This window comes from Acanthamoeba castellanii, assembly GCF_000313135.1.
Source record: "Acanthamoeba castellanii str. Neff unplaced genomic scaffold scf7180000084745, whole genome shotgun sequence".
NCBI classification, from domain to species: domain Eukaryota; phylum Discosea; order Longamoebia; family Acanthamoebidae; genus Acanthamoeba; species Acanthamoeba castellanii.
In genome coordinates this window covers 290,548-306,148 of record NW_004457592.1, presented here as the reverse complement: position 1 = coordinate 306,148, position 15,601 = coordinate 290,548, and the positions used below count along the sequence as shown (strand labels likewise).

Below are 15,601 nucleotides of genomic sequence, written 5' to 3'. Positions count from 1 at the left end.
CGCCTCCGCCTTAAGGGGGCTGGGGACGTGGCAGCAAGGACACGAAGACACCACGTCACGGCGCCAACATTGCAATTCAATTCTCTACAAAGGCGTGCCCTCGCTGCATTTCTGCCATCGACCACCGCTCACTCCATCTTCAACCTCACATCCACCCTCAGCGCATCGCTCAAGTGGATTAATCTAATTTTATTCATTTCACATTAAATAACGAGACAATGGAAAAGAGCGCGCAAGTGAACACGGAGCACACCGATATGGTGCACGATGCGCAGCCCGATTACTACGGCAAGCGAGTCGCGACGTGCTCTTCCGATCGAACAATCAAGATCTTCGAGGGCTCAAATGAATCCAACTACACGCAAGTCGCGGAATTGAAGGGTCACGAAGGTCCCGTGTGGCAAGTGTGCTGGGGCCACCCCAAGTTCGGCGTCATCCTCGCATCGTGCGGCTACGATCGCAAGGTGATCGTGTGGAAGGAGGCGGCCAAGAACATCTGGGAGAAGATTCACGTCTACGAGGGCCACGAGCTCTCCGTCAACAGCCTCGCCTTCGCGCCCCACGAATTCGGCCTCGCCCTCGCCTGCGCCTCCTCGGATGGCCATGTATCGGTGCTCTCCTACTCGCCTGCCGAGGCCAAATGGGACGCCCAGCGATTCCAGGCGCACCAAATCGGCGTCAACTCCATCTCCTGGGCGCCCGCCGTCGCCCCTGGCGCTCTCCTCCGCTCGGGATCGATCGCCCAGCCCCCCGTGAGGCGCTTCGTCACCGGCGGCTGCGACAACCTCGTCAAGATCTGGCGACACTCGCCCCAGGACAACCAGTGGCGCTGCGAGGACAAGCTCAAAGCCCACCAGGACTGGGTGCGCGACGTGGCCTGGTCCCCCAACATGGGCTCCACCGCGAGCGTCATCGCTTCGTGCTCGCAGGACAAGACCGTCATCATCTGGACCCAGGAGGACTCCTCCAAGGGCTGGGAGCCCCGTCCCCTCCACACCTTCTCCGAGGTGCGCGCCCAAACACCCCCACAATGTCTGTGCGTGCCGTGTGCCGTGTTGTGTGTGCGTGTGTGTGCGTGCGTGTGTGCGTGCGTGCGCGCGTGTGTTGTGCGGTTCTGTGAATGTCTCCCATGTTGCTAACGCGAGTGCAACCGATGATGTGTGAGCAGGTCGTGTGGCGCGTCTCGTGGTCGCTGACGGGCAACATCCTGGCGGTGTCGTCGGCTGACAACAAGGTCACGCTGTGGAAGGAATCGCTGCAGCCCGAGCCCACGTGGACGTGCCTCTCCACCCTCGACGAGGCCAGCGAGTAGAGAGAGATCGACATCGTACATAGACCCGACAGAAAGAGCCCCGCGCCCTGTTCCTCCCTCTTCTACCTTTTGGGTTAATTTATTTGTGACGCGTTAGTGGCCGTTCAGACAGAACTGGGGAAAGAATTATGCGGATTTCCTTTTAAGGGTACTTGGCAAAAAGCCAGCATGGGGGCTGGCTCTGTGGAGGTCACCGCGCAAATCGAATTCATCATCACTCCCAACCCCAGACAGATAGATCTATCTGCTGTGCAGCGACCAACTGAGAAGATGAGCAAGGCCAACAGCGGAAAGGGTAAGGGCGTCTCGGAGCCCTCTGCGCAGAAGAGTGGCAATAATGATCAGGCCGCCAAGAAGGGAAATGCCAAGCCCGCCAACGTCGGTGAGGCCCGCGGCCAGGCCACTGGCGGTCAGCGTGGCGGTCGCGGCGGCGGTGCTAGCAGGGGAGGTCAGCAGCAGTCCCAGCCGCAGCAGCAGGGTCAGCGCGCTGGCGGTAGGGGAGGTAATGATCAGAAGGGGGCCGCGGCAAAGCAGCCCGATTACCTCAGCAAGTACCCCCGGCTCGAATTGGAGAAGGAGAACAAGCAGCTGGATGATTTCACCGCCAAGATCGATGCTGCCTATTCCGAATTGGTACGCATTTCCATCCGCTCTGTAGTTTCACAACCCTGCTTGTGCACACTTCGCTGATTCGCCTGAACATTTGCTGCTCCCTTAATTGATTGTGATTGTGTCCCTGTAGGAGGAAATCCGTCGCCGTATCGATGTCATTCAAGAAGAGCGTAAGGCCATCCAAGATCAGGAGCTGGAATCGCGCGACAATCGGTCGGAGCACTCGATGGCGAGGAAGAAGCTCATTGATGAGCGTGCCGCTCTTCGCTCGACGTTCGATAAGGAGATTAACGCTCGCAGGCGCAAGCTGGAAGAGTTGAACAAGCAGAAGAGGCAGCTGCCCATCAGCAAGGACATCAAGGACAGCAAGAAGGTTGTAGCCCTCAATCTCGAGCATCTCGAGGCTAGGGAGCGTGCGGTGGAGATCCAGATCAAGCGTTCCATCTCCACCGGTCAGGACAGAGCCTCATCCAAGGAGCTCGGCGTCATCGCTGCCCAGAGGCGTCAGGTCAAGGAGGTGCGCACCACCATCATCCGCATAAATCCGCATCACCATTCTACACAATTCATTATTCGCCGCTTCTGATTCATCTTCTGCTTACAACGCGCCTTACTTCTTCTCTACTTCACAGTGGGCCAAGTTTGCCGAGGAGGCTGAAGCCCCCGTGAACCCCGCGCTGGACGCTCGCCTCAAGGAACTCGACGAGGAGCTCAAGAAGCTCAACGAAGGCGAGCGCGAGGTCAAGAGCGACGTCAACCGCCTCAAGGACGCTCTTCAGGCCAAGGGCGACGAACTGGGCGCGGCCAAGTTCGAGAGATCCGCCATCGCGCAGAGGATCGAGAAGTTCAAGAAGGACCGGTGCGGGGCACACTGCTTGGTCTTCTCTCGCTAGTGTGTGGCCTCAAGACTAAGTATGCGTTCAACGTGTTTGGGTCCAACAGGGATGCCGTCTACGCCGTGATCCGCGAGAAGAGGAAGGAGCACAACAACAAGATCAAGGAGCTCCAGAAGGCCGACAGGGAGAAGAAGGCCCAACTCGAGAAGGAGAAGCGCATCAAGCTCAAGAAGGAGCAGCGCAACAAGGCGCTCCAGGAGCTCTCACAGGCCTACAAGGATGAGCTCGCCCTGTGCGACAGGCTCACGGCCGCTCTGGTCAATCGTCAATCCAAGCAGAAGACCGTCGCCAAGGAGGGCGCCGAGGGTGAGAGCGTGGAGGAGAAGGAGGCTGAGAAGGAGGAGGTGGAGGAGGGCGAAGAGGGCGAGGAGGGCAACGACAACGAGGAGCACGAGGACGAGGAGAAGGACGAGACCACCGCCGCGGAGGAGGAGGAGGGCACCGAGGCTGCCCCCAAGGCCCCCAAGAAGAAGAGGGCGTTCCAGTTCACCATGGCCACCCACATCGATTTTGAGCTCCTCTCCGTCCAGCCACCCACCAGCCTTGACGAGATTCCCGCCGCGCTCGACAGCATCTCCCGCAAGAAGGTTCGCGCGCACTTACACTTCCTTCTGTCGCCCACTTGCGCGTGTTTGTGCGTGTGCGTGTGCGCCGTACTGCGATATCATCCGATCCTAATGGTGATGGTTGTGTGCGCAGGCTTTCTACGAGCGGCTGGCGGCCGACAAGCTGGAGCAGCGAAAGAAGCTTGAGGCTCAGTACGCCGCCGAGCTGCAGGCCCTCGAGTCGCCCCCCAAGAAGGCTGAGAACGGCTCGGCCGCCGCCGGTGGTGCCAACAAGAAGGCTGCCGGTGCCGGTGCTGCCAAGAAGCCCGCCTCTGCTGCCAAGAAGCCGGCCGCCGAGGAGGCCGAGGAGAAGGAGGAGGAACACCAGGACAATGCCAAGACCAGCGCCGCCAACGAGGAAGACGACGTGGCGGCTGCTGATGCCTCTGGCGACGCTGACGCTGCTGCTGAGGAGGACGGTGACGAGTAAATCATCACCGCCAACGTCACGCAACGACACATCAAAGACCGCGAAGGGCGACCCGTGCAGCTGAAGCCGAACCGATTGTTTCTCCAACCAACCGTCCGTCGTCATCATCATAGTCACCTCCTCCCTCCTCGTCAACATAGGTTGATGCCCATCGCGACAGCTGGGGCCGCCCGAACCGCTGATAAAAATAAATGCAATTTTTTACTTCCTCTTATCTCTGTTGTGTGCAATAAACAATTTATTATTTATTATTTGATATTTCTCTGTTTTACCAACGAACGCGTGTCGGCACAATTACTTTTTCAGGCTTGCATTTCCTGCGGACAGTCCGTTGGGCGCGCAACGGTCGGATTCTGCAACGTTGGAAACCCAACGTTGGGTTGTTGAGTGGCCATAGACCGGTGGTGGTCTTTCTTCTTCTCTTCCTTCTCTCGAAACAGATCGACACGGGCATCCCGGGACGTGGCACTCGGGATCCACTGGCACTCGCACTGAAACTTACCATTGCCAACTCGTAATTGTCCAATTCTCTTCTTTGACGATCTACATCTTCCACTCAACAACAAAAAATGTGCGATTCGATGGACCTCTCTCCCGTCTCCAAGCTGAGCAGCAACTTCCAGGACCTCTACACGGCAGGCGACCGCGAGGTCCCAGTGCGCAAGTCCCTCTTCGGAGCCCAGTCGGCCCAATCCACAACTTCATCGTCGAGCGCGACTTCGCCGGATGCATTCGCGTCGTTCTCGGCCCTGGCCGAACTGACGAGCTCGGCCTCGGCCCACCCCGGTAACACCTTCAAGAAGCCGCTGGGTCCCTCGACCAAGCTCACCCGCGCCAAGAAGCTCCACCACTCCGACAAGCGCAAGCCCGGCAGCTTCATCGTCCGATCCACGACTACGTCATCTTCTTCATCCCTGACTGCCTCCAGTTCCTCGATTTATACCGCCCCCCACCCTTCGACATCGTCTACATCTTCGCTACTCACCACATCCAGCGACGATGTCGCTGCGATGCGACGTGCCGGCCGAGCCCAGAGCTTCTGCTTTGGCGATCGATCGCCGCTGTCGCCCATCGATCTCGATCACGAAAATCGAGTAGCGGCCCAACAGCCTTCATCAAAGGCCAGAAATCTCTTCAATTGCGTCGACGATGGCCTGAGTCGCGACACCTCGCCCTACTCGGGCCAACGTAGCGTGGGCAGCTGTCCCACCTCGCGTCGTGCCTGCCAGGCCATCACCTCGTCCACATCTTCGAAGCTGCCCACGCTTCGTCTCGATCAGCTGCCAACGATGGATTGCGATGACCTCGCCGCGGCGCGCGACGACGATGACGACCTCTACGATGACGACAACGGCGAGAACGACGACAACGACAACAACAAGGAGAACGTGGTACCCACTGCCATCAGCGGCGCCTCGCCCTACCGCCCGCCGCTGTTCCAGCTCTCGCCGTCGCCCTCGTCGCCCAGCCGTTCGCGCCGCGCCGGCTCCATGACCGACCGCCCCCACCTGCGCCGCCACAACGTCGGCCTCCTCGCCTCGGACGACGACCTCGCGGGCGCCGCCGCCGATGACCAGTCGTTCCGCATTCACCACCGCGGCCTCTCCGTCTCGTCCGCCGCCGTGCCCACCACAGCCTCACCGTTCAACAGCAGCGGCCTTGCGTCGTCGCTGACGTCATCATCGTCGGCTGTGGTCTCCACTTCGCCCTTTGCCGCGCCGACATCGTCATTTTTGTCGACGTCGACGTCGGTGGCCACGTCGCCGTTCAACGGGGCCGAGGCCAAGCCCGCCGCCGGCGGCGGTGGGCTCACCATGTCGGGCGTGTCGGCCGGAATCAACGCGCGCCGGCTCAAGATGCGCGTAGGGCGGTCGCTCACGATGTCGTGCGGTTCGCTGCCGGCCCTCCACCCGATGTCGTCGGCCACGTCACCCTCGACGTCGACGCCAGACATGCGCGAGGCCCACGTGCCGGTGCTGCCGACCAACCCGCACGCGAGCCACTCGGACCTGCCCTGCATCGAGCCCGCCACCCTCATGCGCCTCCTGCGCGGCGAGTTCGATGGCGTCTTCACGCGCCTCTTCGTCATCGACTGCCGCTTCCAGTACGAGTACGACGGCGGACACATTCGAGGTACGTATTTATTTGTTTTTGTTTTTGTTTTTATTTACATATATAATTATGTTTATTTACATACTCGTGTATTGCAAGTGCGAGATGCTCACATTGTGTGTGTGTGTCTGGGATATGTGCAGGAGCGTTGAACCTGCCCACGACGCAGGACGTGGAGAAGTACTTCATGACCAACCCGATCCCGCTCAAGGAGAAGGTGTGCATCATCTTCCACTGCGAGTTCTCCTCCCACCGCGGTCCCGTCCTGTACGTCCACCTTCTTCTGCTTCTTCTCCGCCACCACTTCTTTCAACTCACTTTATTTATTTATTCATCAATATTATTTTTATTTTCGTTCAGGTGTCGGTACCTGCGCAGTTGGGACCGTAAGATGCACGAGCACTGCTACCCGGAGCTCTACTACCCGGAGATGTACGTGCTCGAGGGCGGCTACAAGAAGTTCTGGGAGACGGCCGAGGCCCCGGCCTTCTGCGAGCCCCAGGCCTACGTGCCCATGAACCACTCCAACTTTTCCAAGGAGATGAAGACAGGTGCGCACACACGACACACGCACACGCACACACGCGCGCGCGCGCACACACACACACACACGCACACACGTGTGAGAACGATGGGGCTGACGCAATTTCGCAATGGAAACAGGGCTGGCGAGCATTCGCAACTTCTCGACGAAGAAGCAGGGCAGCGGGAGCTTGCGTTCGCGGAGCTGGACGGTTGACGCGCAGGACGTGGCCACCGTGGCCGCCCTCCGACCCGTCCGCTTCCCGCGTCTCGCCGCCGTGCCCTCACCGCTCGGTGCCGCCGCTGCCGACCACCACCTCGATGACTGATCACAGCATCATCATCACCACATACGCTTGCTACGTGGTGGACAGCCACACATGATCTGTCGAGGCGAGAGGCCAAGGGCATCGTGTGGTGGGACAGGTAGCCTGTCCTGCCCCGAAACCAGGCCTTCGTTTTTGCTGACGCATCTCTCGTTTGGCGCGAGAGCGAGCGGAGGCACACATTTGTACAGATACAACGTCACCCCAACAACAACAACAACGAAAAAGAGTTTTTCCTCACCCTTGTTCTACTTCTCTTTGAAGTCCAAGCTGCTTTGGTTCAGTGGGGCGCATGTAATGGTGGCCTGGAGTGACCTCACAATGAATGGCACATCTCAGGCCACTCCTCCTCCCAGCACACCTCCCAGCTTAACCAAGCATGCCTGAAGGATGGAGAGCGTGTCCTCTGGATTGGTCTGAGTGGTGACCTGGGCATAGCATTTGTAGATGAACCTGAGCAGCTGCTGTGGGTTGGGCTTGCCAGTGGCCCTGCAGCGCTTGGCCAGCCAACGCCTCTTGGCCTCCCTGCAACAGCATGAGCCTCAAGTATGATGATGACAATATGGACTTGAACCTTTGATGCTGACTGATAGTATTTGGGAACCTGATCTCCTTGTTGATGATGTCCTTGATGTGTTGAAGCAGTGGCTTGCTGAGTGGAGAGATGCCTGTTGTTGCATGTGTTAGCGCATTATATTAAAATAGAACACAATAAACAATACAAACACAAAGGGCATCAGAAACTCTGCCTCCCCCCTCTGCGCCATCACGGGGTCGGGAGCCCACAGTCACTTGAGTGCTGTCGTCTTTATTTGTATCGCGCGGCACAGCCCCGCTTGGTAGAGGGGGCTCAAGCGGAACGCTTGTAGATCTTGGCGAGGAGCAGGTTGAGGGCGTGCTGGAGCGGTGCGTGCCTGACGGCCTCGATCTGTCCCTTGAGCTGCAGCACACCACACCACGCGACACAGTTGTATCGCCATGTGACCATCAGCAAGTGCCGAACACAACAACATCATCAACAACAACACGTTGTTGAAACATGGTGAGCATTTTACCTCGACATAGCTCTGCTCCTCGGCCTGCTTGTAGACGTTCTCGAGGTCGAGCTCCTTGTAGAGGGCCTTGATCCTCAGCACACACTCGGGGTCCTCCTTGCCGTACTGGGTCTGTGCGTGCATTCCCGAATGAACATGAGCGGAATGTCAGCCACGCAACACGACACACACACACGACACACGACACACACACACACGACACACACACACGACACACACACGACACACACACACACACACACACACACAAGACGAGAACGGCACCTGGATGAGCTGCTTCTGCTCAGGGGTGGCGCGGAGGAGGGCCTGGCACACGAGCCAGCCGCACTTCTTCTCCTCAATGTCGCGACCGATCTTGCCGATCACCACGGGGTCGCCGTAGCAGTCCAGGTAGTCGTCCTATCATGGTGGTGCAGGGTTGGTTAACGGTTTTAAACGGCCAGTGCCCATTCGTCGAGACAACAAAAAGCGACCAACCAACATGCTTGGTATGCCGCTGGCGCGCGAGGAATGCGTGCCTGAATTTGGAAGAATTCGCCCATGGGCAGGAGGATGGCCTTGGCCTGGGCCAGCAGCTCCTCCGTGGCGTGGCCCGACAGGTACATGCCGAGGGCGATGGGCAGGTAGAACGAATAGAACGCCGTCTTGTACCTCACAATCTTCAGGTACCTGCACGCACGCACAACACGACACGACACGACACGACAAACGACACGACACGACACGCACACGATTTTGAGTGGTGAGTAAAAGGGGGGAGGAGGAGGGAGGAGGGGGTGAATTGGGGGGGGGGCGCACGTGTCGAGGGTGAAGAGGGAGAGGTCGACCTTGTCGCCGGCGGGCTGGGAGGTGAGGTCGAGGAGCTGGCCCAGCTCGGTCTGGTAGGCGACCTCGTGGAAGAGGTCCACCAGGTCAATGTAGTTGGGGTGCGACCGGAAATGCTTCTTGAGCAGACGGAACACGTGCGCCTCCAGGATGAACGAATCGTTCACCGCCACCAGGCCCACCTTCTGACCCTCGAACTTGGGCTGCGTCGTTCGCACACGACGCACACGCACACGCCACAGCGTGAGAGGTGGCACAGGCCCATTGGGGTGGGGGAGGAGGAGGAGGAGCGTACCGCGGGCTTGAGGTACCAGCAGGGCTCGCCGCGGCGGGTCTGCGAGGAGTCCATGAGGTCGTCGGCCACGAGGAAGAACCCTTGCAGCTGGTATGCACCCAACGTAAGAAAGAACGAAAGAGAGAACGAAAGAGAGAAAGAAAAGGGGAGTGTGAGCAAAAAAGCACGTGCAACGATCGGGAGGCAGCAGCACGGGTGCCACCAAGAAGGATGTGAGTGGATGGATGGATGGGCGCGTACCCATTCGATGCACCAGCCGAGAACGGCGGCCTGCTTGAGCTGGGCCGGGGTGAGGGGCTCGGAGGAGAGGGCCTGCAGGGTGTGCACCACCGTGAGGCCACGGTTCAGCTTACCTGCACCGCGGCAGCCACACGCAACCAATTAGTTAATTAATTAACTAAATCAAAAAAAAAATGTAAATAGTAAATCGTCAAGGTTTGAGCAGGGAATGGCGTTGCGTTGGGTGCATACCACCGGGCACGCTGTCCACGATGAGCTGGGAGATGACGGAAAGATCGATTAATTAACGAACGAACGATCAGCGACACAAAGATCGAAGCAAATCAAATCACTCGAATCGAGGGGCGGAACAAAATAAATGGCTGCCGGGAGGGGGTGGCCGCACCTTGTCGACCCAGTTGACAGCGTCGGGGGGCATCTCGAACTCGCGGGGCAGTTCTTCGATGAGCTCCTGGTGCACCTCCTTGAACACCGCGAGAAAATCCTCCCTCGAGTAAGTAGCACGCTTGCCCTCCATACTGAAGTGTTGTGATGATGATATCAAGCAAGTCTGCTCCGTCGGCTTGGTGAGATCAACAAAACAGCAAACGAAGGAACGAAGAAACGTGCCGTATTATCTTTTTGTCGACATCGAATTAACTAGTGTTTTTTTAATCTCGAGTAAAATAAGTATATTTTTTGTGGTTTTTTGTTTGTGCAAATGTTTTTTGGTGTTGTTCGGATTTTGAAGCTGGGGTCGGTGCCATCGGCCGAAGGTCTAGACGCCTTGCCGCACGCACGCCCATGGGGCATGCCAGGTGCAACGGGCGACCTTTCGGGCTTCTCTCTCTCTCCCTCCCTCTCTTTCCTCTCGTCCTAATAGGTGGCAATTTGGCCTCTCTTGTTGGGGTCGGCCATGTCGACGCTTGCTCTAGACCGAGCAAGGCCGAACTGCCTGTGGGCAAAAAAAAAGACGAAAAAAGCTTGTGAGCGGAAAGAGCGCCGGAGGTGGGGGGATTGAGACGGTACCGGCTCGTTCTTGGCGGTCTCGAGTTGGCCAAGAGAAACGCTCAGGGACACGGTGGCCGAAGAGGTGAAGGTCGACCTCTCCGCGCCATCCCGCCGCAGAATCTGCTGCGCCTGCTCGTACAACACCGCTCGGTCGTCCGTCGGTTGCAACAGTCTGTTCGTTAAATGTGATTCTGATGTCAGCATAGAAGCTCACATGAAGGCGAAGGTGGTGTGTGCGTGTGTCGTACCGGAGGGCCTTCCAGCCGTTGTCCTCCTCGTCGCCGGACATGGACGAGTCGCCCATCTCCAGCTCCTCCTTCTTCTTCCAGCCGTCGTCTTGGAAAGAAAGGCGAAGGGCAGGCGCGCCACGCCTCACGTTCCCGATGCGCGAGTTGATGGACTTGAACTGCTGCCTCAGCGACACGGGGCACGGTTCCACCAACGACTCGTCGGCAGACTGCGGCTGCGACTGCTGTTGGGCCGGCGGTTGAGCAGGCTGCTGCTCGCCCGGCTGGGCCCACCTGGCGTTCTCCACCTTCACAGCCCGGAGCGGAGACGGCGACGGCGAATACAACCTTCGCCTATTCAAGGAAGGAAAAACAAATGAGCCAATTCAATAAAGATAATAAACTAAATAAATAAATCAACAAATAAGAAGTGAATAAACAAAACGTGTGAGGCGGGGAGTGTTTACCGGTTCGGTGTGAATCGGTTGGGGGTGAGGAAGCCACGGTTGATGGGCGATGGGAAGGAGAGGATGTCCTGGAAGAACACGGAGGGCGAGAGGGCGACGGGCGAGGCGTGAGTGGGAAGGGGCGACTCGAACGAGAGCGCCACCGATGCCTCCACTCCGGCGCCGTTGGAGCGCCTGCGCTTGGAGCTGTCACGACGCAGAATTGACGGGGTCGTGCTCAGGTCCAGCGGCAGCATGCTGTTCGCTCCTCGCTTGTTCTGTAACAAGCGAAACAGAAAAAGAGAAAGAGAAATGCTGACGTCAGCACAGATCGGCACATGGACCACCGGCAGCCGAGGGGGTGGCGTACGGGACTGCGGCCGGGCGTACGGCCGGGCGTGCGTCCGGGGGTGTAGAGCTGTGCGTTGAAGTGGCTGAGGTCGGGCAGCTGGATGCTGTCGAGGGCCGGCAGTTCGAGGTCCATCGTGCCTAGGAGGTCGATGGTCTTCTGGCCCGAGTGGTGGTGGTACGAGTAGAGGAAGCTGCCGTCGAGGCCCGACGACGGGCTGCGAGCGGGCGAGAGCGTGGGGAAGGGGCTGTTGGACATGACCGGCAGCACCGGGGAGATGTTCAACGACGGCGGCGTCTTAGGCTCCGTCTGTGTAGCGCCACCACACAACCACAGATACACACACGAATGAGCACACGGCGTGCAGTGTGTGCGGTTGGTTGCACACGTGTGCGGCGGGAGAAGGGCATACCTTGAGCGGAGTGGTGGTGGGGAGAGACAGAGGAGCGGAAGCGATGGGGGTGGAAGACGAAGGGGGCGGGAGAAGCGGAGCGGGGAGCGAGGAGGACGCGGCGGCGCACGTTCCCGACGGCTCGGTGAGGGTGAGGGCGGGACCGCCCGCGACCCATAGGGTGAGCGAGATGGCCTTGCTGGCGCCGTTGCCGTTGCTGTTCGCGCCATTGCTGTTGTTGTTGGCGCCGGCAGAGGGAGCAAGGGCCTTGGTAGACAAGCGCTCACGGGACGCGGGGGAGGGGAGAGGCGAGGGAGTTCTCGCGGCGGAGGAGTTCTCGCGGTTCTCCTTGTTGAAGCTGACGTTGGCGCTGCTGCTGCTGTTGTGTGGCGAGGCGGAGGGTGAAGAGGAGGGTTCGGTCTTAGCGAGCTTGCGGCGGATGGTGGAGTTCCAGTGGTTCTTGATCGCGTTGTCCGTGCGACCGGGCAGGAGCTTGGCGATCTCCGCCCACCTGTTGCCCAGTTGCCTGTGTGCCTCGATCAACATGCTATCCTCCTCCTCCGACCACGCGTCCTTCTTGATCGAAGGATTGAGGTGGTTGTGCCACCGCTCCCTGCACTGCTTGCCAATCCTTCCCTGTTGGCGTGCAAGAGAAGATAAGAACAACAATTTTGAAGTGGACCTCAATAAAAATACAATACCTTGAGGTGCGAGGCAATAAGTGACCATCGCTTCGGGCCATATTGCTGCACCAGCTTGACCACAAGCTCGTCCTCTTCCTTGGTCCAGGGACCCTTCACCAATTCGGGGTTGAGCACCTTTTGCCACCTGCCCGACGAATACCCACACACGAGTCAGCCCAAGCCGAGTATGGGTGACAAGTGTAGTGTGACACGGACCTGTGCAAGCACTGGACGTCGGTCCGGCCGGGCACGCACTCGGCTATCTGCTTCCAGTTCTTGGCGCCGTACTGTTTGACTGCCTCTCGGAGTGTGTTGTCCTGCACACGCGCGGGAAAATTCGGTTACGCGGGAAAACGCAGAAGAGAAACCGGGAAAACGAAATATCTGGCGACATCGCTGCGAAATTTCCGAAATAAGGGGCGTCGACACAAAAAATTTCGGACCGTTACGCCGACAGAAACGCCAAGAACGGAATGAAGGGGACGAAGGTGTCGTTGACGAAGGCGCGAGAGGGCAGCTCAACAGCTATCGGGGTCATGGGGGACGGGGAAAACAGGGGCCGGCGAGCGGGCGTACCTCTTGTTTCGTCCAGCGGCCCTTCGACTTGCGCACCACCTGCCGCTTCTCTGTCTTGACGCCCGCCGCGTGGCCGGCGCACTGCACCTCCTCGTCGTCGCCTGAGTCCTGCGAAGCTTCGAGCAAGTGCGCTGCCGCTGACGAGGCAGCCGACGGAGAGGAGCTGGCCGCGCCCCCCATGAAGGGGAGAGGCAACCCGGCCTCGTGGTGGTGCCTGGGCCTGGCCCCGTTGCTGTGTTGGTGCTGGTGTGCTCCGGGGGCGCCTCCGTTGATGGCACCGTGCACCATCTGCGCAGATCTGCCTCGGGGGACAGTACCGGCCTCTTCCACGATCATCTCGGGGGAGCGGGGCGAAGATGTGTCCGCGCTGGTAAGATGTGCTGCGTGGGATGAGGGGGCGTAGGCGCCGCCACCCAGCCCCCCTGGCAAGGTCGAGGTCTGATGTACGACGTGGAGACCTGCCGATGGCGTGAGGTAACCACCCTGCGCACCGTGCCTGTGCATGGGAATGGTGTAGTTTCGAGATGGGAGGGAGAGTGATTAGTGGTTCAGCGATTCAAGGCCACTCATGTGATAGAAATGTAGGAAGCGTGCGCACAGGACTGCTTGCGGAGCGAGCCCAACGACTGATAAGACATCAAGTCGAAGGTCGCTGCTCGCAATGGCAATCCTGCAAGGGAACATGGAAATACGTACGAATTAACGATACGGGATGAAGGAGGCGCCTGGTGAATGGGTCCTGTAGAAGAGGGAGGAGGACGGTCAGTTCACGTGCGAAGGGCGGTTCTGGAGTCCGTTACGGAAGAACAATGGGAATGGCGGATAGGACGGGCATCAGGTGATCGAGCGACATACGCCGAATGATTTGATCGGGGGAGAGGTCTACGACGTCAAAGTCTCTCGTGGCTAGAGAAGAGATGCCCTCGCGCCTCGGGGTCAGTGGGGCCTCCATCTTGGAATCTGTATATCTTGAAGGGAAATGTCACGAGGCGAGGACCAGCAGCCCACCGTTCGTCTTCTGGCGCGAGGTGAAGAGGGGGGGAGGTAGTCTTGTTGCGGACCGTTATGCCGGCAGCCCAGGCTCATGCCGCCAAATTTCCCTCTGCCGACAACATGCAGCGGGAAATTTCCGGTCGCGGTTGCTTGGACATCCGGTCGTGCGCGCCAAAACCCTGTTGTGCTACCGTCTTGGCTGGGAAGCCCGGACAGGCAAATCCGCCAAAACTAACCGTTATGTTCCTACCCGGTAATAACCGCACAACGAAAGAGCCGTTGGCGCCATTTCTTGTGATTACTGCCGACCAACAAGCTTTCAAAGCCTAAAGTCCCAAAAGCAGAAAAGAAAATGGCTCGAAAATCGAACGCTCGGCGCTTCGCTCGGGCAAGAAGAGGCTTCTTTCTCCTCGCCCAACGCTCTCTCCAGAAAAGATGGCCGACCACACCCACCCGGAGCATCCCACCGCCCTCATCCCCGATCTCCTCAAGCTCTTCTACTCGCTGGGCTGGGTCACCGGCACTGGTGGCGGCCTTTCTGTCAAGCATGAGTATCCCCCCCCCCGGAGACGTAGCTCGTGCCGTTATTAATTTTTTAAATAACAAATTATGTGCAATCTGGTTGTGATTCAATTATGAATTGCATGGCGTTCTGATTGTGAGCACCGGGACTTTCAATGAGATTAAAATAATATTAATCATTGGTTTATTGTTAAAGTATTTATACTTATTGTAACATCGTACTTTTTTCCGCAGCGGCAAGGTGTACATCGCGCCGTCGGGCGTGCAGAAGGAGCGCGTACAGTCGGACGACATGTTCATCTACGGCGAGGACGAGCAGCTGATCGAGGCGCCCTGCAAGAAGCACCTCCGACCGTCGGCCTGCACCCCTCTCTTCTTCAACGCCTACCGCGTGGGTGCCGGCGCCGTCATTCACACGTACGCGCCACCGCCCATCACCCACCGCCCACCATCCACCCTCAGTGCTAACCGCACACGCACACGCACACGCACACGCACACGCACCACCGCACACACTCAACACTGCACGCACAGGCACTCGATGCACGCTATGCTGGTGACGCTGCTCTACGACAAGGAGTTCAGGATCACGCACATGGAAATGATCAAGGGCATCAAGGGCCTGGGCTACCACGACGAGCTGGTGGTGCCCATCATTGAGAACACGGCCCACGAGGCCGACCTCAAGGAGAGCATGGACCAGGCGATCAAGGCCTACCCCAAGGCCACTGCCGTCCTTGTGCGCCGCCACGGCGTCTACATCTGGGGGTACCTGAAGAAAACCAGCGCACACGCACACGCACACGCACACGCACACGCACACGCACACGCACACGCACACGCACACGCACAGCAAGCTTCTTCTAACTGAACTCGTGTGCGCACGTGCAGTGACACTTGGGAGCACGCCAAGACCCAGGCCGAGTGCTACGACTATCTGGTACAGCAGCCTTGCCTCCTGCAACACGCAAAGGCATAGGCTAACACCATCTTGTTCTCTTCCACTCTCTCCTCTCCGCACCAGTTTGAGGCAGCCATCAAGATGAAGCAGCTTGGCCTTGACCCAACTCAGAAGCCCACCACCCCCAGCTCGTGATTGCACCACAATAACAACTTCACTGTGACAACTCCTGCACACGCAAAGTTTTTTTTTTTTTAAGTTTTTGTTGTTTTGTGGCTTACCTACAACCTTCA

The 15,601-nt window shown here is 58.5% G+C and overlaps 7 protein-coding genes across 7 annotated transcripts; 4 read left to right on the top strand and 3 right to left on the bottom strand.

Annotated features, from left to right (window-relative positions):
• Window positions 1-218: 218 nt before the first annotated feature.
• ACA1_182980 (SEC13, putative) lies at window positions 219-1,312 on the top strand (the record flags this gene model as incomplete). Its single annotated transcript, XM_004345858.1, has 2 exons — window positions 219-1,007; window positions 1,169-1,312. The coding sequence occupies 2 exons, from the start codon at window positions 219-221 to the stop codon at window positions 1,310-1,312; spliced, it is 933 nt and encodes a 310-aa protein (XP_004345908.1).
• A 168-nt stretch (window positions 1,313-1,480) lies between these two features.
• On the top strand, window positions 1,481-3,855 carry ACA1_182970 (uncharacterized protein; the record flags this gene model as incomplete). The annotated part of the gene is made up of 5 exons (XM_004345857.1): window positions 1,481-1,945; window positions 2,055-2,441; window positions 2,557-2,783; window positions 2,867-3,407; window positions 3,520-3,855. The coding sequence occupies 5 exons, from the start codon at window positions 1,481-1,483 to the stop codon at window positions 3,853-3,855; spliced, it is 1,956 nt and encodes a 651-aa protein (XP_004345907.1).
• A 569-nt stretch (window positions 3,856-4,424) lies between these two features.
• ACA1_182960 (rhodaneselike domain containing protein) lies at window positions 4,425-6,818 on the top strand (the record flags this gene model as incomplete). The annotated part of the gene is made up of 4 exons (XM_004345856.1): window positions 4,425-5,988; window positions 6,111-6,234; window positions 6,328-6,518; window positions 6,631-6,818. The coding sequence occupies 4 exons, from the start codon at window positions 4,425-4,427 to the stop codon at window positions 6,816-6,818; spliced, it is 2,067 nt and encodes a 688-aa protein (XP_004345906.1).
• An 847-nt stretch (window positions 6,819-7,665) lies between these two features.
• Window positions 7,666-9,747, bottom strand: ACA1_182950 (farnesyl pyrophosphate synthetase; the record flags this gene model as incomplete). The annotated part of the gene is made up of 9 exons (XM_004345855.1): window positions 7,666-7,755; window positions 7,871-7,981; window positions 8,135-8,269; window positions 8,527-8,539; window positions 8,669-8,898; window positions 8,991-9,077; window positions 9,231-9,343; window positions 9,462-9,486; window positions 9,616-9,747. The coding sequence occupies 9 exons, from the start codon at window positions 9,745-9,747 to the stop codon at window positions 7,666-7,668; spliced, it is 936 nt and encodes a 311-aa protein (XP_004345905.1).
• A 338-nt stretch (window positions 9,748-10,085) lies between these two features.
• ACA1_182940 (Myblike DNA-binding domain containing protein) lies at window positions 10,086-13,180 on the bottom strand (the record flags this gene model as incomplete). Its single annotated transcript, XM_004345854.1, has 9 exons — window positions 10,086-10,160; window positions 10,239-10,392; window positions 10,469-10,801; window positions 10,915-11,171; window positions 11,264-11,551; window positions 11,655-12,269; window positions 12,335-12,461; window positions 12,533-12,633; window positions 12,893-13,180. The coding sequence occupies 9 exons, from the start codon at window positions 13,178-13,180 to the stop codon at window positions 10,086-10,088; spliced, it is 2,238 nt and encodes a 745-aa protein (XP_004345904.1).
• Window positions 13,181-13,458: 278 nt separating this feature from the next.
• Window positions 13,459-13,844, bottom strand: ACA1_182930 (uncharacterized protein; the record flags this gene model as incomplete). Its single annotated transcript, XM_004345853.1, has 2 exons — window positions 13,459-13,562; window positions 13,748-13,844. The coding sequence occupies 2 exons, from the start codon at window positions 13,842-13,844 to the stop codon at window positions 13,459-13,461; spliced, it is 201 nt and encodes a 66-aa protein (XP_004345903.1).
• A 476-nt stretch (window positions 13,845-14,320) lies between these two features.
• On the top strand, window positions 14,321-15,503 carry ACA1_182920 (methylthioribulose1-phosphate dehydratase; the record flags this gene model as incomplete). The annotated part of the gene is made up of 5 exons (XM_004345852.1): window positions 14,321-14,436; window positions 14,642-14,824; window positions 14,942-15,175; window positions 15,299-15,347; window positions 15,432-15,503. 5 exons carry the CDS (start codon window positions 14,321-14,323, stop codon window positions 15,501-15,503), a joined length of 654 nt encoding a protein of 217 aa, XP_004345902.1.
• Window positions 15,504-15,601: the final 98 nt, after the last annotated feature.